The sequence below is a fragment of the Dicentrarchus labrax genome, unplaced genomic scaffold (assembly GCF_905237075.1).
Source record: "Dicentrarchus labrax unplaced genomic scaffold, dlabrax2021, whole genome shotgun sequence".
Taxonomy (NCBI): domain Eukaryota; kingdom Metazoa; phylum Chordata; class Actinopteri; family Moronidae; genus Dicentrarchus; species Dicentrarchus labrax.
In genome coordinates this window covers 2,289,830-2,317,556 of record NW_026136711.1, presented here as the reverse complement: position 1 = coordinate 2,317,556, position 27,727 = coordinate 2,289,830, and the positions used below count along the sequence as shown (strand labels likewise).

The 27,727-nt window shown below is 39.1% G+C and overlaps 1 protein-coding gene, 1 long non-coding RNA gene and 1 other non-coding gene across 4 annotated transcripts in view; 2 read left to right on the top strand and 1 right to left on the bottom strand.

The window, feature by feature from the left end:
- LOC127372052 (uncharacterized) overlaps positions 1 to 27,727 on the top strand; it is a 281,035-nt gene that overhangs the window by 236,785 nt on the left and 16,523 nt on the right. The window lies entirely within an intron of this gene.
- On the bottom strand, positions 52 to 119 carry LOC127372643 (small nucleolar RNA SNORD52). The gene has a single exon (XR_007886719.1). It is a non-coding gene; the product is annotated as a small nucleolar RNA SNORD52 (small nucleolar RNA).
- On the top strand, positions 3,393 to 22,199 carry sacm1la (SAC1 like phosphatidylinositide phosphatase a). Its single transcript, XM_051415332.1, has 20 exons — positions 3,393 to 3,537; positions 6,878 to 6,975; positions 9,396 to 9,470; positions 9,563 to 9,690; positions 11,803 to 11,952; positions 13,462 to 13,521; positions 14,074 to 14,107; positions 14,252 to 14,353; positions 14,839 to 14,924; positions 15,107 to 15,193; positions 15,276 to 15,344; positions 15,437 to 15,516; positions 17,182 to 17,280; positions 17,361 to 17,499; positions 17,638 to 17,707; positions 17,813 to 17,885; positions 18,013 to 18,106; positions 19,283 to 19,375; positions 19,475 to 19,532; positions 21,277 to 22,199. Exons 1-20 carry the CDS (start codon positions 3,509 to 3,511, stop codon positions 21,411 to 21,413), a joined length of 1,761 nt encoding a protein of 586 aa, XP_051271292.1. The 5' UTR covers positions 3,393 to 3,508; the 3' UTR covers positions 21,414 to 22,199.

The following is a 27,727-nucleotide window of genomic DNA, read 5'->3' as shown; positions in this document are numbered from 1 at the left end:
GCATCATAACCAGTTCTAATCTTTGCGATTTGTATTCAGAATAAGTAAGCATACTCAGTGCACTGTGAAAGAGCTTCATGGTATAATCAGAGACTCTAGTCTTGTGAATCATCATTGTAGCATATTGGTTTTCACAGCATATTCTGCAGCATCCACCATGTGGCACTCACCATTGGCTCATGGCTTCAGTCCCAACTGCTCACTCCACCACAGTCAAGTTTTTGTATGCTGTAATAAAAAAAAATGCACACTTGTGTTAGTTCCCTTTAGGTCTAATGAACACATTTAACAGCTACATTGGCACCAGTTTAAAACAACTCAAACATCTTTGGGAAGATACTCCACACAGATGTAGCTATAGTAACCAGTGAAGTCAAGAAATTTTTCTGGTCATGAGGGAGAGATCAGTGATCTGAGGAGGACATTAAAAATTATCACTGCCATTTCTCATGAGATTTTTAAAAGAAACTTGTTAAAATACTAACTATTCATTATTGGGGTGGGATTGCACAATGACTGTATATCCTTAACATTTCTCCCTAAACATCAGTTAAGAAAGTGCCACAACTCTTGCAAATAGTGTCTACATTCTGGGACAGTGGTTCTAAGCTTTGTATAAAGGTAAGCCAAATTGACACATACAAGGCAACAGACCAGTATCTTTTTTTAAGAGTCACATACTTTACTGTAGAATAGATTAACAGTGAAGGGTATGGACCGTTTGAACAGAATAGTCACTTAGACATTCTCATTGGGCTAACTTATCACTGAAATTGCTAAATCATAACTGGGGACCCCTTGGAACCCCTCAGAGTCTCCAGACGGAAGCTTGAATTTTTATATTGATTTATTTTTGATTATTGCATTCTGTTTAAACTGCAGCACTGCTCATCCCTATTAGTTATACTACAATTAACATACAACTATGTATACTTACCAAAAACTGCAGCAGTTAAAATTGAACCTCTCTGCCAAAAATGTATCTTAAACCCTGACTGTCTAATAACCACTCACTTATTCATCCATCTGCAAACTCTGCTCTTCAGGACAGTCTCTGGGAGATCTCACCGGTTGTAGCCTGGTTCTTTCGTCTCTATTACAGCATGGCGTTGACGCCATACCACGTGCTGAGTATGAGCACGAGCTGCAGACGATCCTCTACATCCCATTCCGCCCACTAATTACTTCTTACGTCTCAATAGCTCTTTAGGAAGAGTCTCACGCTCCATTAGATTCATCTTCCATTATTTGCTATGCGATATTAGACAACAAATCCTGACGATTTACTGCACACATCCTAACACGAGGAGAGCAGCCAACAAGAGACTGAACTGTGGTCCGCTCATGCTTTATATAGGCGGTCCTTCACAGCATAGCGGGCTTTTAGTGTTCTGATTACTGCCTGTTTCTGCCGTTCACCAAAATTGACGGTACAACAATTTAAACAGCAAATACCATAAATTAAATTTATGGAAAAGGAAATGTTCAGGAACACCTTAAATACACAATGGTCATTAATTATATTATTCACATGGATATATTTTGTCCTTTTCAGGCACTGATATTGGATTGTTTTGTACAAGTTATAATAGCGGTAGATGATGTGTCAGTTAACTTATTGTACATTTTAGGACGATTTCATATCAATAGAACGCTATGGTCAAGAAGTAAGTCAGAAGTAAGAAAAAAGTCGGGAATTTCAAAAGTGGTTTGCAGGTTTTTGTATGTCATACAAAGGGCGGATTTAGAGGGGTGGCATGGGGTAGCAGCTGCCACCCTGAAAGGTCCAGTGTGTAGGATTTAGAGGCATCTAGCGGTGTTGTTGCAGACCCAAACTCTGTTGCTTCACCCTCCCTTTCCAGGCTCAAAGGAGCAATCAACAGGATGTGTCTAATTTTTGTAATATTACGTAAATGAAAAAAGGCAGTCTAGAGGTCTGCTTTATGTGGAAATAAAAGGACATACCCTGATCAAATATAACTCCAAGATTCCTGACAGTGGTGCTAGAGGCCAAGGTAATAGTCTAGAGTAACTATATCTTTAGACAGTGAGTCTCTGAGGTTTTTGGGGTACAAGAATTTCGTTTTTTTCTGAGTTTAACATCAGAAAAATGCATTCATTCATTTTCAGGTGAATGAAGACGAATGAAGACATACCTAGGAATATTATATTACATTTGTGCCAATAGATCCTCCAAAATGTTCTACACTACACCAAGTTTCAACCTATCGTGATATAACCCATCGCTTTGTGGAGTACTATTTTGAAGCCTTGAGTTTGACGGAGCCAGTGGAGGTGACTTACTGCAGTTGACCTACGCTCATTGACTGTGCAGTTTAGACTCATAGCATGAAACAATGGCGGCTCGCCTGGTAACACGTGATCTTGGATTACAGATTACAGTACACTAAAAAATGTTTGTGATTTTAGGTAAGAAACATGAACGCAGTAACAGACTCAGTAACAGTGACAACCCACAAGCCTAAGCTCTGTCCATTATATATACTGTCTATGGTCTACATTGCCAGATGCTACTAAATTGTAAACATTAAACCTTTAATACATGCCTGGCCACCCCAGCCACCACTCCAGTTTGGTGTCAAATTTAACACATTTATTTAAAAATAGAATTTTAAAAAACAAAGAAAATAATTTAATGATCTGTTATGGCCACATTTTGGACTATGTGATGAATTTCAATGGGCAAATATCTGAAGATTTCTTGATAATACTATTTATTGATTTCCATCCAATGCATCCAATTTATTGATGTGCCACAAAAATGTAATGAGTTCAAATATCTTCATTTTGGTCTTTTACAAGCCAATATCAATATATGTGATTGTTTGTGATTAAATCAACATATATGTCTGCCACCCAGTCTCCATGCCACCCTCTGGACACCTTATGAATATTTCTGTAAATCCACCCCGATACAGAGAACATAGCTTACAGGGTACTCAACCTTAACGCTGAATCAAGATATTAGCTTATATCTAATGATTCAGTTTTCAGTATTAATTAAGACTAGAAAAACCCTGAACTAATTCCAGTATTTGAATTATTATACCACATGCAAAACACTAGATGCCATAGTTGCAGCTATACTACATACTAGTTAAACTACAAGTACCACCCAACCTCACCCCTTTCATGGGTGCCAGGTTCTCTTGGGTTGGAAGAGGAAGCTGTATATTCAGCACTACGCCTTCTACTGGTTGCGATTTGTCCCCCAGGATGGCGAAGGCATAACCCGCCCTCTGCCTCTGATTGGCTTACCCTGACATTCTTACCCTAATCCTAACCAATCTCACTCCTTATGCCTAAACCTAACCAGCTCAACCAATAAAGCCAACGAGTAGTAGCCAATCAGAGCCAGAGTAGGTCGGGCCATGACTTCGCCACCCTGAGAAAAAAACATTTGTCTGCTGCTTGCACTCTTATCTGGCAACACACACAACACGGAACCTACTGCTGTCGTCACTGAGGTCAGGTAGACGGAGCGAAGATGGCGACCGCCTACGAGAGATATAATTTGTAAGTACATAGAATATAGTTAATCGTTTCTGCATTCCCTCTTCTTATTGCTAAGTCTGTTAAAAGCCAAACAAGGGGGAAAGCTCGCGGCTGCGGTAAATAGCAGCTGCAGTTGAGAAGTAGCGTCCGGTTAGCTGGATGACAAAGCGGCTGAAGTTCGCTGACAGGCTGTGCTGGTGGAGCAGGAACCAGTCAAGTTTCACTCCACACTCATTCATTATGAACAGTATATATTGCCACCTTTATATAGGCCTGGCAGGAGGTGTTTAAAGCTTCATGATGAGGGGTTGGTCGTTTGGTTCGAACTTAGATGTATAAAGTTAGTTAACCTAGCTAGCAGCACAGGGTTATTCATGGTTTAATCAATTTTATATCGTGCTGTGTTGTCAGTTCCATTCAGGGGTGGCAATGTGACAGTTCCTTCATGACGCACATTTCTTTGAAAACGTTGCTACACTCTCACGCTCATTCTCACTCTTCACTCGCTGTCTGTGAAGAGGACGCTGTTATTTCTACTGTGGAAGTTGACAGAGTTCTCTGTACTTTTCCAGACACACCCTTGTTCAAACAGGTCAACTATCTCAAACTGGGAGCAAGTCCTACCTGTCTTTCCTACTGTCAGTACTGTGTCAGGTTTACCTAGACAGGTTTAGTCGGTAAGGATGGGGAGTGTTCCTCAGACACTGAGGATGTTTAGACTGTTATGCATGTTAAGCTACGTTCAGCCCCAGTATTAAACCCCAGAGTTTAAAGGTGCAGTGTTTAACATTCAGGAGGATCTATTGTCAGAAATGGAATATAATTTTCATAGGTGTTTCTTATCTACAAAGGCCGCCATGTTTATACAGTAGCCCAGAGCGGACAAACCAAACAGGGGCTCCAGGGAAGGTCTTTTGCGTTGTTGGTAACTGTGACCCTTTAAATGTGAGAGTGAGGTGAGGGGGTTGTAATCTGCTATTACACCGCACCGCTAGATCCAGCACACACTGGACGAATATCTGCGATAGGCAGTCTATGGCAGGTTGTTTTTTTGTGCGTTTTGTATTTTCCCTATTTAATGTTTTGCCTCTGAAGAATTATAGCTGCTTCTCAGCAGTGCAGTACACACACTCAGCCAAAAAAGGAGTGAGAGGAAAAACAGCTATAGAGACAGAATATTTACTTATCAAACTGCAGTGAATTAAGATGATCAACAAGTTGATTCACAGAGGCTCCAACCAGGACTGAAGATGAGAACACGATAGGGATAGGCAGGGACAGACAGGGACAGACAGGGACAGAAGAGGGACTGAGAGGAGTGGAAGAGGTGTAGAGCCATAATATTTTCACAGCACAGGCATGTGCAAATATATCGGCAGTGACCGGGTGTTGGATTGATGGTGGCCGGTTGGAAAATTTCAACATATCACCCAACACTCTTCTTCACATTCCTGGCAGCAATTGTTTTTTTTACTCATTTTATAATGGTGTGTTCATCATTTTGAGAAATCTTAATTCCAGTGAATGTCATGTCTTGTTTGTTATTTTCAAGCTTATGTTATTATGACATGATGATGCATTGCAGAGGTAAGAGTTTTATTCAGTCCACATTACCACAGCAAGGGAATTATTATGTTTACTATGATGAAGTTTAAAGTCTCTGCAAGTTGTTTTTTAACCTGTACTGAAATAAATTGGAAGAACTAGTTCTAGTTCTAGAAAATCTGAAGCACTTGGGTATGCTTTGGAAAATGGTCAGCACAGCTGTAAAGCTTAAATAGTTAGTGTCTCAGTCATATTATTTTGTGTTTCTGTAGCACAGCCATGTTTAGTGTGATCTAGATTATGGAAGGCCAACAATGGGCTGTTTGTGTGATTGTCTCACTGCAGCAACTGAGTGTTTCACTACATCACCCTGAGCTCCAAACGTCACTGCAGCTAAACAGGAGGCCACATTTTCTCCTGCAGGGATTTAAAACTGTGTGTTAATGCAAGCTGTTGCTAATATCCCAAGCTCAACATTTTTCTCTCAATTGACTTATATGTTCAAGCACTTACTTTTAGTTTTTTGCTTTTATTCAGCAGTTTGATTGCAGAGACAGACAGGAAACATGGGGGAAAAGTAAGAGGATAACATGAAAAAAAGGTCCTCAGTTGGAATCATTCTGGGCCTGTTGTGATGGGGCTGTTGTGACTGTGCTGTGGCTCAGGAGGTAGAGCAGGTCGTTCATGGATCAGAATGTTGGTGGTTTGATCCACAGCTCCTCTCACTGCATGTCAAAGTGTCCTTGAGCAAGATACTGAACAGGAATATCTAGAAAACCTGGATATTTAGAGACTAGTTTTCAAGTCATGGAAACATTGATTAAAATGACCAAATAAACTGGAAAGTAACTATGTTAATTTTTATTTTAGCCCCTCACTCAGATTATGTAAACCTGGGTATGTATTTTGTTTGAAACTCAACTGTTGGCAGAATGAGCTGCGTGCTATGACACTTCAAAGTGGGTTTATTAGATGCAAAGCATAACAGAAAATTGTCCTTTTTCATTTCTGCTCCCATGTCAGTTAAGAGCTGTTCACACAACTTGCAGCTAACTTTTGGCATTCTATTTGGGAAAGGCTGTAGAAGGTCATATTTATACATGCATGAAGCCTATTAATGATTAAATTGTATTTGCAGCAAATATGTCCTACCTCTTCTTTTAATAGGCTAGTAGGTGAGAAGATACATTTTCTGTAAAATAAAATAAATTCTACTTGATTTGATTTATGTATGCACTTTTACGTAAAGTAAAATTGTAGTCAGTTTGCCAGATACTGCAACTCTGCTCTGCTGATGCCACAGCAAAAAGGTCGACTGTGGTTAGAGCAGCCAAGCATAGCAAGAAACCAAGCTAACACATAGTGTAACGGTGTCCATAAATGCTGACCACCGTTGTAAGCAAGTGCTGTCCTGTATTGGCAAGAAAGACTGAATTTTTCAAGACAACAGATAAACCTGAAGGAAGTGTTGCGTTTGCATTAACAGCAAATCAAATTGTGAACACATGAGGAAATGAGGAATAATGAGGAAATATACTTTTAAGAAGAGAAATCAGAAATAAGTGGCCAAATGTGTAATTGGCCAAATTTCACACTGCAAAACAGCCGAAATGATAAAATGCCCCTTTCAGCATTTGACCTCTTGCTGTCTGTGCTTCTGCCACACTATAAGTTGGCCATATTTTTGGAGGAGAACATTAACATCCCAGGGCCTTATTCTGTAACACATTGCTTGGTGAACCTCACTTAACATTTCCACGCTGGAATTTTATCCCCAGATGAAAAACCCTTTAACATCTCCCTTGTTCTCTCCCAGGCACACAACCCCAGAGAAATTCTTCATTGAGGCCTGCGATGAGGGGGCTGATGCTGTGCTGGCAATCGACAGGGTCTCCAATGAGATGACCCTCACAGGTAAAAAGTCTTTGAAAGTTGAATGACTCTTACTGACACTACAAAGAAAAAACAGTTTTAGCTATGGTTGACATGCACATATCGGTGCCTCTCTTAGCTTTGAACCCTAGGTTTTCTTTGCATGTATTAGCAAGGCATGCCCTATATCAGACACCACAACCATGCAACTGGGTTCTAAATATTTAGGAAACCTGTTTTTCTTTGGTCCCTCTGCAGTCTAGTGGTCATATTGAACAGGTTTAAACTGTGATCTGTCAGTCTATAGGGAGTTCAGCTGATAGTGCTATAACCCTACACCAAACTTCTGTTTCTATTTTGAGGTTTTAAGAATAGATTTTCTAAGCTGTTTGACCAATGACTGCTGATTTCTTTATATTCTTATTTAACCCATAATCAAAACTCCCCATGCACTGCAAACAACAGGAGGACCATGTCGTAAAAAAATCTGAATTAACATCCGCACACTTATTTAAGAGCGAACAGCACGTTACGCTTGCACCTTCCTCAGGTTTGCTACAGCTGTAATATCCTGTAGGTCCTGCCAATGTCCTTCTACACCACTAAATGGGATGGCCAGGGGACCTATGTCTCATCTCTCCCTAAAGGTCAAAATCACATGTACACAAATTCTGTGCTTCATTAAGTCATAAGCTTCAGTTGTGTTCAGTTTTTAAATCCAAAATGCCTCCCACATTAAGAGCTGGTTAATCAAAATTTTTTCAAGACTGTATTCCATAGTGAAATACAAAGTGGGATAAGTGCTAATAATCTAGTCACTAATTGCCCTAGGTTCATCCTCAGAACATTAAACCCCATAAGGATGTTATCAATGTACCTTCTTAAAAACAAGATGTTATTTGCAAAGGGGTTATTGAAGAAAATATAACTGTCTTCCCAGAAACTCATTTGGCATAGTTAGGGGCCAAAGGTGAACCCATACTCGTAGCCTAAGATTGCAGGTACTACTTGTTATCAAACATAAAGTAATTTAATTTTAGGATAAACTTAGTAAGTGACATTAGCAGTTCTACTGGGAGTGCATCTTTCCTGGGTACAAGATAAAAGTCCATAGCTTCTAATCCACCATCATGTGGGATGTTGGTGTACAAACTCTCAAGTCAAAACATACCAAATAGGAGTTGTCAAGCATAGAGATGTCTGCCACCAATTTCAAAACATCCTTATCTGACAACTGCTTCAATAACATTTTCCACTAGTTTACTGCATCAAGTATGGAGTTGAGTGAACTTGCTCAGCAGGTCTGCTACTCCCCCTGTATTAACATTTGCCTTGCTATGAATTATTATTTTTTTTTTTTAAATGTAGCTGTCTAAAGAATTTATATGAATCAACTTTTAATTTAAATGCATTGACTTTATTAGTGGGGACAAATTATAATCTGCAACTCAAAACATTAAGGTGGTATTAAGAGGTAGTCAGGGTGTGATCAGAGATGTCAATTACCAATAGTTCCTGTTCCGTATTATTATTCCCCTGGTGGGATTGGTGTCTCCTCTTTCCCCTCCTGGTTTTCTTTTTTGTGGACGGCTTTTCCCCCCTAAAAAACATTCATTAGTGGAGGACGCACTTATTTCCTCCTCGCTGGTGAGAAGAAGCTCCTTGCACTGTGTGGGGCGGCTATGGTCCAGGTGCACCCTTAAAGTACGTATCCATCCTAGTCCTTGGCTGTGCCAAGCATATTTTTTTTTTTATCAGAGTCCTGTTTTAAACAGCTCCTCTTCTAAAATCCTCCATTTCTCTTTCAAACTTCTTTTTTATGTATGCCTTCAATGCATCCTGAGAGTTCTTCTTTCAATTAATTTTCCATCTTGGTTGAAATTAGTGTTCTAATAGATGTTTTTCAAAGTTAAATTCTTGTAACTCAAAGCGTTCAATTATCAGTAAAGTCAAATCTAACGAGCACTTATTAAGAATTTGTTCCCACTTCTTTTGAAATCCGGGGTCTTGGTTAGCCAGTTTGGGTTTCTTTTTCATTCTGAGTCCTCTGGGAATCTGTTGTTCTGCCAATATTCAGACTGAAATTGCCATTTCAGGCGAATATCTGTTTTCTCTAGATATTTCAGAGAATTCTTGACTTCTAGTCATTCATACTCAGTCTTATTGAACTGTTGCTCAGAGGGATCTTTGTCTCTCTCTTCACTTTCAGTCTGGTTGAACCATTGTACAGTGTTTTGTTCTTTGTGTACAAAGTATTACTTTTTTTACAAACCCTTTACAAACAAAGAAAATAACTTTTTGGAAAGTAATTCGTCATCATTCCATCAATCATTAATCATTATCAGGGTATACATAGAAGTATGTGTCTCATCTAATTGTTGCAGCACACAGGAATATGTTGAGATTAAATAGAAGGTTAAATGATTTGTTCTAACTTTTTAAGCATTGTGGTGCTTTCACAGGTAAAAAAGATGTTCCTCCCTCAGCAGTCACCAGGCCTATATGTGGCATCATGGGAACCATTCGCCTGGTAGCAGGTAAGTACCATGGTGATACAGCATTATGTTTGTCAGTGCTCTGTTGAGCGTGTACAATAAAACAACTCTGACTGACCCCTTACACCACACAGGGATGTACCTGATCGTCATAACTAGGAAGAGGAACGTGGGCAGCCTCCTTGGCCACGCAGTGTGGAAGGCTGTGGATTTTGACGTGATCTCTTATAAGAAGACAGTGCTGCATCTCTCAGAGATTCAGGTCAGCAAGACCATTCACTCAAAATCTGCATTTTCATTCTGCACATAAAAAATGGCAAAATGCAAAAAACTCAGAATGCAATTATATTGCAATATTGCATTTTTCTGCAAGCCACGTGTGGTTCCCAACAAAAAAGCGGTCTGTTCATAGTCATATCAACATTATTATATCTGTTCATAGTCATATCAACATTATACCAGCAACATATTCACCTTTCACTACAGTTTCAATGTCTATATCTGTAGAATATGTCACAGACATATCAAATATGTGTAGCACTGTGTGGTCACTTAAGTAAGCAGTTCAGTGAGACAGTCATCAAGTCTATGTGGACCAACCGAAGAATAAGAATATAGAGCTTGGAGATGAGCATAATAGGTCCACTTAAAATATTCAAACTATGTCTTCAATCCATTTCAGATTGTTGTTGCCTGATTAGGTTAAGTGATAGTAGGCTGTGAATACTGGTGTTACTGTTAAATTGTCCAGCAGACAATCACTCTGTTCTGTTGAGTGGTTTGGAAATTCAGACAGCTTCTATGGGTGTCTGACATATGTCCAGACTCTCTCTGACTGAGACCTCATATTTCAGGATTAGTCATTCTTTGCAGTCTGGAATCACACTGTGCTATCTAATTTCAGTGAAGCAGGTAGTACATTATTAATCTGCTGCTGCTCCTATTCTTAGGAGGTATACTAATTGAGAGGGGAGCCGTGGCTGAAAACTATGTGGTTCATAAAACTGTACACAGTTTAAAAATAGCAATGGAAAACAATAAACTGTTGGTTGTTGTAGATTAGAGTGTATGGGATTTAGATTTTTTTGTTTTTTATTTTAATTTTATTTTTTTACAAATACCAGTGATTGTTTAATTATGGTAGTAACAAGTGGTCTAGAAGTATAATCCCTGGTAAAGCAGGAAGAGAAGAATGTAAGAAAGCTGTGCAAGATTGGAGGGGTAACGTCAGGCTTCACTCTCTGTGCTAACTGGCTTAGCAGCCAGATCCTATTAGCTCAGCAGAGATGCACAAAGCTCAAAAAGCATGAAACTCAGCCCTGTTGGTTTCCTCTTCACAAGACTGAATGGAATGGTGCAGTGGTACACTAGGCTTCCCCAGCAGCACATCAGTTTAAACATCTGAACAAGGTCTAAATTGACCCTTCACTAAGCCCCTTAGTTACTGTTGCTATGCCTGTCAAAAAATTGTATCTAGCATGGCACATATGCAGTTTACTGTGATGATGGTTTAAGATTTAACATTGATATATATGTATAATTTTTTTTTAAACAATGATTCCTTGATTTTAGATTATTTTAGGTCCAGTTTTATCAGCTAATATGACAAAATATTGTATCAGCTGTAGCTAATTCTATGAGTTGGTTAAAAATGCAGTCTCTGGCTTACTTTTGAATGTTTCCAGCTGACCAATTTTCAAATGGACACTTATAAAAAGGTCTTAAATATGCTCACGATTGCTACATACATGATATCAAGATAGAGAAGAGGAAGATAAGATATATATACTTTATTAATCCCCTATCGGGGAAATTCTTCTTTTCCCTCTTTTTTTTATTCTTACACACACACAGGCTGAAAAAAGTCAGCATCCTCACCTGTTGATGACTCATGTAGAATATGCTGACATAATGAAGTATATTGTTGTGGTATTGCAGCATAGAGCTAGTTAGTCCTGGTGTTATATTACAGTATTAAAATTCAAAATTGAATTATTATTATTTATTTAATTATGAATAAGAAAGTTGAGGTATTCCACACCAAAAGCAGGTAGTTAAATGTGAATGTATTATTATTATTATTATTATTATTATTATTATGTATTAATGACTCTTTATTGCTAATGTGTTTAAAGGGTTGCAATGTAAGGTAAAAAATTTGAACTTCCCTGACTTTCTCGGCTATTATAGACACACACACACACACACACACACACACATACATACATATATATATATATATATATATATATATGTATATGTTGTGTTATATGTTATATTTAGTTGTACCAGTACCACATATACATTTGGATTTTCTTGTATATCATCATGAGTTTTCCTGAAAACTTAAAGTCTGTTTTCTTTCCTCTTCTAGTCTCAGGAAAATAAGACTTTCCTGTCCATGCTTAACAATGTGCTGACTACAGATGGCTTCTACTTTTGCACTGACTTCGACTTGACACACACTCTTCAACGGCTGGCCAACACTAGCCCTGACTTCCAGGAGATGAGTCTGCTGGAGAGGGTGAGATATCCAATAAAGTGCCTTACAGAAGGCCACACTATACTTATCATATCATAAACACCAACGCATTCAAGTGGTTTTGGTCAGAAATGTCAAAATACACCCTGGAACATAAGTGGTGTTTTCATACTGGCAATCTGTATCACGTCACCCCATGTATTTGTGGTATTTATGTGTGTCCTTGTGCACATTCTGGTAGAGCTACTAGTGGTCATCATCAATGATTAGTAATAAATCAGGAATATGGTGATTGTGCTTTTTTTTGTTTTTATTCTGAGCAAATCCCATACGCAGACGCAAACCAACACTGAATGTGTCTACTGATAAGTCTTGTGTGTTTCTCAAAGCCTGATACGTATATCTCCTTCCTCTGTGCCACAGTGATTCATTGTTGTCCAAAAACTATTAAAAACACATCAGTGAGCCACACTACTATTGTACTGGGTAACATGTTCATTCATTACCATGAAAACTGTAGTGTACTTTGATTCAGTTCCACATACACCGTCCTGCTGCTCCAAACACTCACTAGAGCATCAAATGTTGATTAATCTGCTGTTGAATATAGTCTCCAACCAATACAGGTTTTCCACCTGTTTGATTTGACCTGTTTAATGCACTCTGAAACAATAAATCCACCCTCCATGAAGGTTATAATGTTCTGACTGTTTTAGCAAGGTGTTGATTCAACTAGGTCACTGTGACTAGTAGGTAGAGAAGGTTATCCACTTATCAGAAGGTTGGCGGTTAGATTGCTTCCAATGCTGTGTCATCGGCGTGTGAATGAATTTGTTACTGCTTCTGATGAGCCTTTGCCATCACTGTATGAACGTGGGTGAATGTGGCATGTTGTGTAAAGTACTTTGAGTGGCCGGAAGACTAGAAAGGTGCTACATAAGTGCAATCCATTTAACATTTACTAAATGATCATATGCAAGGCTGCAGTTTGTGGATCAAGTTGAATCCACACTAAAGCAGTTTCCGAGCTCATGCTGTAGCTGCCAGTAGTTCCTCATAGGACATTGATTGGTACAAACCAATGCGGTTGGACACAAGTGCATAGCTTGAAGCCTAGAAAAATGGATGAACTTGATATTGCAAGTGCTTTGCAAGGTTAGGGAAGTCAAAAAATATTGAGAGATGGACTAATACATTAATGGGTTGGTCTTTTTTTTGGATTTGTTGACAGCAAGAAAAATATAGAAACTTGCCATCCTTAAAGATGTTTATAGTTATCTTAAGCTTATGAATGATTTGTAAAGGATCATAATGTAGTGGGGTTTTTTTATTACAAATATGGGACAATTGCATTCACTTGCCTAAATTGCTGTTCAAATGATTCCCATAATAGTAACTATATCTATAAATAATTTGTGTATAACATAAGCATTTTTTAGTTATAGTTACATTAGCTGATGACTTAAGAATAATCAAAGTGCTACCTTATGCTTTTGTTCTTCGACTGATGGATAATGTTACTCAGTCAATCATGTTGCTTGTGCTTTTCAGGCAGATCAGAGGTTTGTGTGGAATGGGAACCTCCTGAGAGAACTGGCTGCGCAGCCAGAGGTAACACACTTTTAACCTGTGTTCTGTCATGCTGGTCTGTGTTTTTGTTTTTTATTTGTGAATTTATTTAAAGATCCCTGCAGATGCAGATGTATTAAGACATATACACAATAATCTGCTTGGAACAATAATGTGTGTCTGATATGTTTTTACCACAAAAAAGTAATTTCCACATGAAAATCCTTTAAAAATTATCCTCAAAATCTCTTAATATATGCTAGTTTACGTGTCTCCTACTTCACTGTAAAGACCATTCTCAGTGGATGTGCACTGGTGGCTTCAAGTTTCTACGTCACACTGTACAAGTTGCATACTGGACCAGGATGACTGTCAAACTATTTGTGATGTCACAAATCATGCTGGTAGGCCCCGCCCCTTAACATCAGATTTTCAATGAGCACAGAGAAACTTTCAGCAGATGATTGTGAGAACATCCGTCTAGTGTCAAACTCTGCACAGACATCATTCAAACATCACACTGTAAGGAGAAGAAGAAACACTGATTTCTGACTGGATTGGCACTTTTTAATAACTATCACTTTTTCCTCATAGCTTCATAAGTTTGCGCTTCCTGTTGTCCATGGATGTATCCTTTTTTTCCACTGAATGTTTTAATAGTTAGCCTATTGTAATCCATAATGGAGCATTTCGTCTTACCTAAAACACACTGTAGATGAGATGAGATACGTAAGTTCCTGAGCCAAGCCTTTCCTTGACCCTCCTTGTCCAGTCATCGTTATGAAGCCATGTCGTATAAACGGGAAGATCTTTGAGTGGATCCTCATATCCAGGAGAAGCTGTTTCCGGGCTGGCGTCAGATACTACGTTAGAGGTAAAACTGTTTAGTTTTTTAGTTTTTCAGTTAAGCTGCTTAAAATATTTTAAATTGCACACCATTGTACTTGCACATTGCTTATTGCTCATAGTGTATATATTTTTCAGTTATAGTTTTATATTCTGTTATATTTTGTAATATTCTTATCTGTGATAAGATTGTACTTGTACACTGCACTCTTTTTGCACTATATTCCCCAATGCTGATGTGTGTACCTTGAATTTCTCCTACGGGGGATTAATAAAGGTATATTTTATCTTATCTTATCTTATCTTATCTGAAGACACTGAAGCGTTGTCTTTGCTAAACTGTGATACTGAGTAGCATTGCCTTTCAGACAGCGCTTCTGCTGTGTCGAGTCTCTTCAGTCTCGCCACTCTGGGACGCCTCAAAAAGAAAATACTACTAACAATACATACAATACAATAATACATCCCTACTACTAACTGCTTATGGATTTCCTGGTTCGGTTATCTCCACAGGTATCGACTCTGAAGGCCATGCTGCTAACTTTGTGGAGACTGAGCAGATAGTTTTGTACGAGGGAGCAAAGGCTTCATTTGTACAGGCAAGTATACTGTTGAAAAAGATTTTAAAAAAGACATTTTGAAAGATTATTAGAATTGCGTTTTACTTGGCTGTTTCTATATCTCTCTGTGCAATTTTTAGTTCTTGTTAAAACATTTAAGTTTGAGAAGTGCAAGATTTCAGAAATTACTTCTCAAGACAAACTTTTTTTTTCCTCCCCAGACACGAGGCTCCATGCCTTTTTACTGGAGTCAGAGGCCCAACCTCAAATACAAACCTAAACCTATAATCAGCAAAACCACCAATCACGTAAGAGGAGACGCTTTATGTTTCTGTGTACTTTTCTGTGTCAGTATGAAAATAACGCTAACCACTTGAAAACTTTGTATAGATGGATGGTTTCCAGAGGCATTTTGATTCTCAGCTCCTCATCTATGGGAAGCAGAGTATTCTAAACCTGGTGAAAACCTTTTTTAAGCTCTGTTCATTTTTTATTTAAAAGCAAATATAAGCAGAATTATTACACTAGTTTGTGTTTTCTTGTTTTTCCAGGTGAATCAGAAGGGCTCTGAGAAGCCACTAGAGCAGGCCTTTGCCAAGATGGTGTCAGGCATGAACAATGGTATGCTCAAGTAAGTGTCACTCAATGCCTCCTCCAGTTCTTTTCACTGACTACACAGTCACTTATGGTGCCAATAAGTGCATTTACATACACTGTAGTATCCCGGAGACCGTAAATCCATGTGTACATGCCAGTGAGTAATCAGATCTCAGAGGTGATTTATGATCCAATGGAGGCATTATGTGTTCTTGTTGTCCATCTGGAAATTGATTAATGTGACCAAATATCCTGGAAATGATCTATGTCTGTGCCGTGGCCAAAAAGATGTTATGTTTAGAAGAAAACTGTAGTCAATTCAGAAAAGTCCACCACGAAAGTGAGCTTACAGCTTAAGTGGGTGTCCCTTAAACATTCTGTGATCAAGTGCTGTCCTATTGTCAAGAATGACCAAAAATAAAAATCTGATATTACAATGTCCTTTTTGGCCGTTATTCAACTCCATATCTCAGGAACAGAAGGGGAGACCCTATTACAGTTGGATGGACTGGTGACACTTTTGACTCAAAGGTCAAAGGTCCTCAAAAAAGGTTTTAGCCATAATTTAAGATAATTTTATGTCATTTTAAAACACAGGGTTGTATAAAGAAATTCAGGTTGTAATAAGCGGTCTTACAGCCTAAGGTAAGAAGTTGTCTTTAAGTCTGGTGGTACAGCAGCGGAAGCTTCTGTAACTCTTCTTAGATGGCAGTAGGGTGAACAGGCTGGGGTTGATCCTGTCTTTTAGTATCCTTCTGGCTCTGCACAGGCACCTCACCTCACCAATATCACTGATGCTGGCTGGCAGAGTATCAATGATCTGGGCGGTTTTAATCACCAGCTGCAGAGTCCACCTGTCCTGGGCCGTGCACATGCCAGTTTTTGATGTCTGGGTGCTTTCTATCTGTGTAAAAGTGTCATCGGAATCAATATACTCAAGTGTGACTAGCTAATGTTGATCCTGTGAGTGAGTGAGTGAGTGAGTGAGTGAGTGAGTGAGTGAGTGAGTGAGTGAGTGAGTGAGTGAGTGAGTGAGTGAGTGAGTGAGTGAGTGAGTGAGTGAGTGAGTGAGTGAGTGACACCTTCAGTTCACAGAGAGGCTTCACATCTGAGAATACCAGGAGAAAACCGACAGTGCCCACTTTAGAGACAGGAAGTGTTTACCATTTCATACCATTGCCGAAGCTTCTAATGCAGCATCCTTTGTTATAGAGCCTTTTTGTTTAAGTGCATTTAGACATATTGATTGTATTACTATGCAGGTGGTTTTTCCCCCACTTACTCTAATGACTACATACATAGGGGCGGCTGTGGCTCAGAGGTAGAGCAGGTCATCCACTTATCGGAAGGTTGGCAGTTCGATTCCCGGCTGCATGTCAAAGTCTTAGTGCTTAGTTTCCGTTCTGGTGAGCAGTTGGCACCTTGCACCACAGCCACTGCCATCAGTGTATGAATGTGTGTGAATGGGGTGAGGGTGGCATGTAGTGTAGAGCACATTGAGTGGTTGAAAAGACTAGAAATATGCTTAATAAATAAGAATAAATAGTCCAAAATAAATACATTTACCATTTACTATTTTACTACTATGTCTGCCACCTCTGTAAAAAAGAATTGCTGTTGGATTAAAAAAGCTTGATCAAGAAATCTCCACTTAACCTGCCGATTGGACTCTGTCTTGCATTGTCTCCTCTGTCTTCAGTTACATAGCCTTTGACTTCCACAAAGAGTGCAGCCACATGAGATGGGACCGTCTCCAGATCTTGGTGGATTCTGTTGCTGAGACACAAGATGAATACAGGTTACTTAACCAGCACCTGTTCTGGGCTAATATCTAGTTGTATACTGTAAAGGAGTACTCAGACATTTCTTTGTGTGTAGTTACTTCATGGTGAACTCAGAGGAGAAGACAGTGGCACAGCAGAGAGGAGTCTTCCGCAGTAACTGCATGGACTGCCTGGACAGGACCAACGTGATCCAGAGCCTCTTGGCCCGACGCTCCCTACAGTCTCAGCTTCAGGTATTTTTAACCCAACTACCACTTAGAGCTATAAAGATTAGTTGACTAGTAAGTTATTTTTGAAACTGATAGTTTTGAGTCATTTTTTTTATTTTTAAATTGACCACTGGCACAATACATATGCCTTTGGGTCCACAGAGGATGGGCGTTCTGAATGTGGGTCAGAGGATCGAGGAGCAGGCTGAGTTTGAAAAGATCTACAAGAATGGTAATATCTTCTGTATGCTTGACTGTTGGCATGTACTGTGTCATTATTAGTAAGTGTAGCCTCTGAGTGTGCCCTCACTGTTCTCTGTGTGTGATCTCTAACCAGCATGGGCTGACAATGCCAATGCATGCGCTGTACAGTATGCAGGAACTGGAGCTTTGAAAACAGACTTCACAAGGTACAGTACTGTAACATCCTTTACCACACATCAGTTGACTTAACGCGTGTGTTGTTGTCTGGAGTCCCCCTGCAGTATTATTATCACGGCTGTTGTTTAATCAAAACTCCAACTCCAACTCCATCAGGACGGGGAAGAGGACCAGGTGGGGGCTGCTGATGGATGGTTGGAACTCCATGATACGCTACTACAAAAACAACTTCTCTGATGGATTCAGACAGGTATGATGTTAATGACATGGTTTGTTGTAGATACATCACCATTGAACAGTACCATGGCTAACCATGTTAGCTCAGTCGGTAGAGCTGGCGACCCATATACACAGCGGCCCGGCTTCGAATCCGACCTGGGGCCCTTTGCTGCATGTCAACCCCCCATCTCTCTGCCCCCTCTCCTGTCTATCTCCAGCTGTCTCTCTATCAAAATAATACTTTAAACATTGAACAGTACCAGAGAAATCTACTGTTCTAACACCAGCCGTTTTTAGTCCGGTTTAACGGAATGCTGGAATATTTACCCCCTAGGTGCAGTTCATTTGGATCGGCGTGAATGCCAAACTCAAACTCTGACGCAGACCAAACAACCGCTCTGATGAAGTATATTTTCATGATTATTGGGATAATATTGTGTATCACAATTATTTTGAACATGATAATCATGAAAATTTTCATATCATTCCATGCGGTAAAATGTTCATGTTGAGTTCTCAATCTGCTCATGCAATCTATAAACTCTAGAGTCTAAGACACTTGTTCCCATCCCCCACTAGGGGGTCGCCAAACCTTCATGTGGTGTTGCGAGGCCTTCTTGAGTTTTAGGTGTGTAAGAAAACATGAACAAAATTTACACAGTAGGCGTTTATCTATCTTGTTCATTTCTGTGAAGAAAACTAAACAAAATTGTTATTTCTAAAGTTTAGATTATTATTTAAGATATAAACAGGATCATGAAGACCTGAACACAAGCTATATTCACAAAGCCTTCACTCGCTGATAAACAGCCTAATCCTACATTAGAAAAGTTTAAACAACCAAAGAGCAAATAGAACAATGAGAAGAAAGAAGAATTTATGATTGTATAAAAAGTTCCTAAAATATTCATCAATATTCACAGGAAATAATCTGCTCACAATTCATCCAAATAGCAAATTTTACACAAACTTCCGTCAGTTATTTTGTTCACTATTTATGTTCATTATACAGTTTATCAGTTATTCTCTACTTTTATTGTCATGCATTGAATTTAATATGAAATATCCGTAGAATATGACACAGGGGTCCCCTAAACCTTCCACATTTAACATTTCCATGAAACTTTGTGAAGTGAAGCCCAATAAGAAAATGATTCTGATGAAGGTGTGTATAATCAGTCCAGTCAAGGTGTCAGTGTGCTTTCAGGATTCCATTGATCTGTTTCTGGGTAACTTTGCGGTCGATGAGTCTGATGGACCCACTCCTCTTCGTGTGCAGAAGGACTGGAAGTTCCTCACGGTCTGTATATCAGTATTTTCTATGTTAGCAGCAGTGGTGAATGTGATTCTTAGTCTAATCCTTTGAATCCTGTTCATGTTTTTTTTTTTTTTTTTGCAGCTGCCCATCATTATGCTAGTGGCATTTTCCATGTGCATCGTCTGTCTTCTCATGGCTGGTAAGTTCTTCTCTGCTCATTTTACACTCCTATCTAGACGCTTATACTAATTAGACCTTTTCTATATGGATTTTGCAGATATTACTCTATATAATAATTCTATTAAAGAATATTTCAATTGCCTTGGCAATGAGCTTTGGAGAAGAAACAACTGGTGTGCCTGTGGAACGAGGCAACGTGCGCCACCGGGTTATAAAATATGATTAACAGAAAAACTGTATTGAAGCTATTGACAGTATATTTAATGGACAGTGCTTCCAGGTCTGAAAAGTGAAGCTAGCTTTTAAGTGTCTTAAAACCTGCCTTCTATGTAAAGGCCACCGTCATGTCACTTGGGTTTACCCTCCACTACACCCCTGCTGTAGCTCTCTCATAGTCAAGTAAAGGGGATCGAAACAGGAAAAAAATTATAAAGCTTGCCTCTTGCTTGATTTGATTGGTTGTCTTGGTGAAGTGTGACATTAGGCTTGTTTGAGATGAACTGCACCTCTCCTGGAAAGTGGACAAGATCAGACAGCGGCAGCAGGAGGCGGTGACAAAAAGCTGCAGACATAAATAAACTTTATTATTTCAACCACACAAGATCTGTTTGTTAACAGATTAAACCTTCAATGCACAAAATAAAACATGGAACAGCTACAATCTAGTTTAATAAAGTGAAATATTAAAATCACACAGAAAATCAAGAAAATGTGGTATTTGTTGTCAAAACTAAGAGCCAATCGGCTCTCAGATCAGGCGACAGCAAGGCGTTTCCCGATCATGCCCTCGGTCTTGCAGTCAGTGGAGAGCAACTGCAGTGCCTGTTTCTAAAAACTGCGGCCACCTCGATCTTGTTAGGGTCTCATTGCCAAGTTGGACACAAATCTAACCAGCATGCACTGTGTGGTAATTGCTGGTGGTCGATTCTGCGCAGGCCTGGCTCATCTCGAACAAGCCTATCGATGACTGAGAAAACCACAGTGCAAGAGAGGAGCACACGCCAGGGATGCTATACCATAGGAACTATGGTTTTGCAGGCGACGCATTGTCTAGTGTGATACTAGTGTAATTCTAGTGTAATAAATATCTTCAGACTTTTATTTTACCAATTTAACTACCGATTTTTTTATTGTTGTCTTGTGTCTGCTTTTGGTTGTTTTTGCGTGCATTAGTCTCGAAATACTTTCTTTTAAACAATCTATGTCTTGTCAATCACTTGTAAAGCACTCTGATTTGCATTTGATTTGTTTGAAAATACAGTTTGGTTCATTTATTTGTCAATTGAAATTGATGGTAGGGAGAGAGGGTTTGAGATAATATGATGAAGAGGTTTTTGGCAGAAGTTGGAAGTACCCAAATACAGGTATCTGTACTTTACTTGTTTTTTTTTTTTAATCCTACATTTTTACATAAATATCTGTACTTCCTGCTCCTTCCATTTTCAAAACAGGCTAGGTATTTCAGTTTTAAAGCATTTGATAGGAACCCTGTCATTGCAGACTTCCCAACACTGAGACTATTACATAAAACGCATGATGGACATAACATGAAAAAACGACGTGAATGGTTTAACAAGTCAAAACCAAGAGAGAGACTTGACCCTGTTTCAAGTTTCAGTTAGCTTTGCACTGAAACAGCCAGTAGACTTAAAATCCATAGCTGAATCACTTCCTGAGTAGACAGGCCTTTTGCTGAAGAGCTTCAGGTGACAAGTTACTGTGGTTTTGAAAATCAGCATAATTGACAACTATTTATCTTCCAGGTGACACGTGGACCGAGACCCTGGCTTATGTGATGTTCTGGGGGGCCGCTAGTGCTATTACAGCCACTATCATCCTGTTTAACGGCCAAGACTTTGTGGATGCCCCCAAACTGGTTCACAAGGAGAAGATGGACTGAGGGAGGGGGGGGAGAGTTGAGCATACCTTGTTATATTGACTGATCTCCTGCATCCGTATTGCTCTCTAGACATTCTCATCCAACACTGTTTATCTGTCATTTGTCTTCAACCTGTTTTACCTTATCCTGTTGTACTGCACATTTGCTTTCTTTCTTTACTGTATCTTTAAGTTGACTTTTGCTCGTTTGTCAGTGTTGTGTTCCACCAAAAACGTTGTTTCTATACAATAACACTACTGCTCATTTTCTCCTTCACTTACCATTCTTAAAGGACAAGTGTGTAGGATTTAGTGGCATCTAGCAGTGTAGCACTTACCTCACACTCCAGTGTAGGAGAATCTATGGTGGCAGCAAAACTGCAAAAAAAAAAAAAAAAATGCTAAGACCCTTTCTACAGCAAGTGTTTTATTTGTGTGTTCTGGGCTACTGGAGGACCCACTCCCTCTGTAGATAAAACCAGTCTATTCTAAGGAAACGAAAACACAACAATTCTTATTTTCAAGTGATTATACACTAAAGAAAATATACCTATTTTTGACAATAAGTCCTCCTAAGTGTTACACATAGGACCTTTTAAAAATTGAAATCTGTAAAAATGTAAGAAAACATTTTTCTATTGAATTCCATCACACACCTTTTAGTTAAAGGCCCTGCACATTCACACAGTTGTTTTCAGTTACTCTGGCTGATCAGACCTCCTGTCAGGTTGATGTTGTTTGGAGCTATGCTGGAAATGACATGATGTCACCAAACTCTGCATACTAATAAAATGTATAATAATAACAATGAAGATGTCCCACCCTAACAGGTACAACAGGAGCAACAGTCCTGAGAAGAGGTCTAACTAAGCAACAAAAGTTAAAACATCTGCGTGGGTGAACTATGGGTGTATGGGGGCTTTAAAGTTTCTCTTTAACAGTTGTGGGTAGTGCAACAAGCTGAAAACAATATCTGACATATTGTCACCTTAGAATGGTTGATGTTGATGTGGCAAATCTGTCACCAGCCACCAACTTGGTTCATTTGGTGCTGGGCAGGTAGTGTACAAGGAGTTATTAGGGGGTTATTTTTTTTTTACTGCAAACTGAGCTGGAGGAAGCTAATAAGCTCTTTTGTGCTGATAATTCTCTAGGGGTTTATCACCTTTTACCTTTCACATAGTCATTCGATCCATTATTTATATAGAAATATAGATTAGTGCAGTTTTGAAGATAGATCAAATCTGCATTAGGTTACTTTTATAAAAATAACTTTTTGTCATATTTGCTGACAGTAGTATATGAGACAGATAAACCTCGAAAAAATCTGGTTCCTCTGGCTCCTCTTAGTGCTCCTAATGGCAGGAATCCACCGGGCCTGGATGAAAACAACCAATCAGAGTGAAAGTTTCAACAAATATGGCATAAAGTTATTTTTTAAGTTGTCTACTGCAGCTTTAAGTAATTGTATTCATGAGTTATTTGTGTCAATTAACCCTAAATTCTTACACTTAAAGACATGGAACTTAAATGTGCACATAATGAAACATATATGATGCATCTAACTGATAAATAGAGCAGTATATACAGTATGTACAGTTCCAAGAAAAAGTATGTGAATCCTTTGGAATTACCTGGATTTCTGCATAAATTGGTCATAAAATATGTAATGATCTTCATCTAAATCACAACAATAGACAAACACTGCCTGCTTAAACTTATACCACACAAACAATCATATGTTTTCATGTTTTTATTGAACATACCATGTAGACATTCACAGTGCAGGGTGGAAAAAGTATGTGAACCCCTAGGCTAATGACTTTTCCAAGAGCTAATTGGAGTCACGAGTCAGCCAACCTGGAGTCCAATCAATAAGGTGAGATTGGAAGTGTTGGTTAAAGCTGCCCTGCCCTATAAAAAACACACACCAGTTTTGAATTTGCTATTCTCAAGAAGCATTACCTGATGTGAAGCATGCCTCGCACAAAAGAGCTCTCCGAAGACCTACGATTAAGAATTGTTGACTTGCATAAAGCTGGAAAGGGTTACAGAGGTATCTCTAAAAGCCTTGATGTTCATCAGTCCATGGTAAGACAAATTGTCTATAAATGGAGAAAGTTCAACACTTGCTACTCTCCCTAGGAGTGGCCATCCTGTAAAAATGACTGGTGATGAAGAATCCAAGAGTGTCAGCTAAGGACAGCTAAATCTCTGGCACATGCTAACATCTCTGTTGACGAATCTACGATACGTAAAACACTAAACAAGTATGGAGTTCATGGGAGGACACCACAGAGGAAGCCACTGCTGTCCAAAAAAACCTTTCCTGCATGTTTGAAGTTTGCAGAAGAGCACCTGGATGTTCCACAGCACTACTGGCAAAATATTCTGTGGACAGATAAAACCAAAGTTGAGTTGTTTGGAAGGAACACACAAGACTATGTGTGGAGGTAAAAAAGGCATAGCACACCAACATCAAAACCTCATCCCAACTGTGAAGTATGATTGAGGGGGCATCATGGTTTGTGGCTTTTCGATGGAAAATTGAATTCCCAAGTTTATCAAGACATTTTTCAGGAGAACTTAAGGTAATCTGTCCACCAATTAAAGCTCAACAGAAGATGGGTGATGCAACAGGACAACAACCCAAAGCACAGAAGTAAATCAACAACTGAATGGCTTCAACAGAAGAAAATACGCCTTCTGGAGTGGCCCAGTCAGAGTCCTGACCTCAACCCGAATGAGATGCTGTGGCATGACCTCAATAGAGCGATTCATACCCGACATCCCAAGAATATTGCTGAATTGAAACAGTTTTAAAGTTATTATTTTTTGGCCTTCATTTGACAGAGACAGCTGAAGACAGACAGGAAAGATGGGTAGAGAGAGGGGATGACACTCAGCAAAGGCTGCAGGTCAGATTCGAACCCTGGCCGCTGCAGTGTATGGGTCGCCAGCTCTACCGACTGAGTTAACTAGGTGCCTGAATTGAAACAGTTTTGTAAAGAGGACTGGTCCAGCATTCCTCCTGACCATTGTGCAGGTCTGATCTGCAACTACAGGAAATGTTTGGTTGAGGTTATTGCTGCCAAAGGCGGGTCAACCAGTTATTAAATCCAAGGGTTCGCTACTTTTTCTTGCAACTGTACATGTTCAGTTTTGAATGTAACAAGCCTTACAAACGTGTGTGTGTGTGTGTTTGTTTCCTGGTTCCAGACTTTTCTATCTCTCTATCTTTCAGTTTGTTCAGCGACAAGTCTGGTGTGGTGCTAATCAACATTTCTTTTTTTTGGTTACAACCTGTGGAGAAGAAATAACAAAGAAATCACTAACACACCTTGGTGTTTTGCGGAATGATAAATATTGTTTATGCTTGAGAAGAACTATAACAAATGGTTCACTTACAGTTTTTTTGACTGCCTTTTTTCTTAAGATAATTTTATTTCTAGTTTATTGTTTCAAACTACATCATTCTCAGTCAACACAGAAGCTACAGTAGTGGCTACTAGGAGGAGTTATCTAAATGTTTTACACAACATTCAGAGAAATCTGTCAATTGACTGTGCTCCAATAACAGGCGAGTAAGCCTCAGTCAGAACCTTGTCAACTTTTTCCTTTCCTGTACTTAGATATGCTATGTACTAGGCCCGACTACATTGAAAAGACAACCAAATTTTGACAGCTGTTTACGTCTCTGTCCTGCTGTCTCATTATGTTGTTGATTGACTTCTGTACTTCATGGTCTGTCCACCTGGGTTTCACCATTCATCTCTCCTCACATTTTCAAAGAAAGGTGTGGAAGACTTAACATAATCACTCAGTTTCTTGTTATAGCTGGCAAATTATAGTGTAGTGATATATGTATCGTGAGAAATGTAGATTATAGACCTTTTCGACAGCAGCCATACTGACATGACAAAATAGGATCAACACAGGTGTTACCAATGATACTAATGAAGGTTCCGTTACATTCAGGTCAAACAGAGACCGTTTTTACACGGCAACGATTTTGCTAAAAACAAAAGGTTTCACTTTGTTTTAAAAATGTTCCTGAAAACGTACAGTTTTTCTTAATTTTGTCTGGATGGATGATGAATGAGGTTTTTACTCAGAAAACATTATTTGTGAATAATGCCAGTCAAAATACACCAATATTTTGGAGGCTTGGCACATTGTTTTGCTGAAAACATAATAGTCATACACGTGGTAAGACTGTGTCTTCACCATTTTCACAGTAAATGTATATTGCCAGTTTACGTGGCCATGGCAAGGGTGGTGTTTTCAAAAGATGGCACTCTTGAAGCTGGTTTTAAACGTTTGTATTTTCAGACTCACAAAACAGCATTGTCGTGCAAACAAAAGGCCAAACCACAACAGAAGGTCAGGGTGGCTGCTGTTGTGCATGTTGGCTCACGGGAAAGGCTCTGATATACTGAAAGGGACAGAACCTTAGTTAGTATAATTGAAAACTGCATTTATTCTACTATTTTTATGTCAAATTGGCTTGTGAAAAGGTCTTTTATATTGTGGTCATGTCAAAACTGTTTATCTCAAGATGGTTATTATAGTAATTAAAATGGGATGTCAGGCCTAAAAACCTAGTCTTGACTTCCATAGCCTACCGTGCACCTGTTCATTGATATTTGTAGTGTGGTTCAGTTTCCTGCTTCCTCAGTTAGGCCTTTTCCACCAACAGGGTGACTGGCTTTGGTCCGGTTCACTTACCTTGTTTTGAACTGTTTGAGCATTTGGACCAAAACTAAATTGGTTTGGGGACCTAAAAAGTTGGTTCCCAGTTGGAACCTAAAAAGAGCAGTTTTTTCCTGGGAACCCAAGTGCAGTGTGCTCAGTTGATGACACATCCTTTCATTACACTAATTCCACTTAAAACTTGTGGAAAAACAGGCTGGTTTAGATAGCACACAGATCCTACAATCTTAAATGGAAGTGGTTCAAGAACCAGAGCTAATTTGTGTTGTTCCTTTCTAGATGAGAATAAGTCCAATTCCATTATTGGACCACTGCCTTACATACCTGCCCCTCAGTGGAGAGGGCACGGACACTTGAAACTTTCATATAATCATTAAAGATCTGATTGGGCTTTGATATGTCACTCTTGTTGATTAAAGATGGACTATAGTTTCAGGGGAATTGGTCACCCTGTATTCTTCTGTGTATGATTTCACATGTAAGCTGTGTGGTGTTAGCTTTCAATTATGTATTTTAGACTTTTCATGCAAACATTTATCTTATTACCTGTATCAAATCATACCAACAAGTAGTATAAGCCATTGGGTGAGTGACCTAGAGCCGAAGGGTCTGTCCTAGGTTTCTGCCTTTAACAGGCAGTTTTTCCTTGCCCTTGTCGCCAAGTGCTTGCTCATGGTGGTACTGTTGGGTCTCTGTAATTAATGTTAAAGAGTACGGTCTAGACCTGCTCTATTTGAAAAGTGTCCTGAGATAACTTCTGTTATGAATTGGCGCTTTACAAATAAAATTGAATTGAATTGAATTGAATTGAACAATCAACCATCTTCAAGCCTCCAACATAAAGCGGCTTTTATTGGTTGTTTTTGTTCAGGCCCGGTGGATTCTTGCAAATGCTATTAGGAGCACTAGAAGGAGCCAGAGGAACCTTATTTTTTCCACAGATTTTCTGTATAGTGAAAGTGACCTACTGCAGCTTTAACTTGTGTGCACACAATTCTGAAAATCAGATTGGACCGGAGTTCAGTTGTTGCTGCTAGGAAGCTACAGTAATAAATGGACTTGTTTTGTTTACTACTACTTTTCACAAGATCACATGAATGAACATTAACCTTCATATGTGCAGTGTCTCATGGACATATCCTTGTCACACCAGTACATTTGAGTTATATTTGTATATACAGATGTTGTTTTTGGAAGTGATGGTTTTAGCAGTGACAGTCTGTCAGCAGCACCTTATTTGTAGTATGTTTGGACACTGTACCCTAATTGAGAAAACAGTTCAAATATTTCCTTTCCATTGTGTACAGCTTCAAAGTTGCCTAAAGGTTCCAGGGTTGTAGGGTATTATTTGATTTGTCTATGGAGTTGATCATTATATCTCTACTGTGGTTTTTGCATATGTTTTGCTTGTAAACATAATACTACTAACCAAGGTGTATTATGAGGTGTGTGTGGTATAACATGACTTGCAAACTTCTCTATATTACAACCACATGTTGTATTGATTTGGATCCAAGGCCTTAGCTTTCTTTGAGGGCATTGAGGTTAGAGTCAGAATCAGTTTTGTTGGCCAAGTATGTGTTCACATACAAGGAATTTTATTCCAAGTTGCTCCCAACGTGC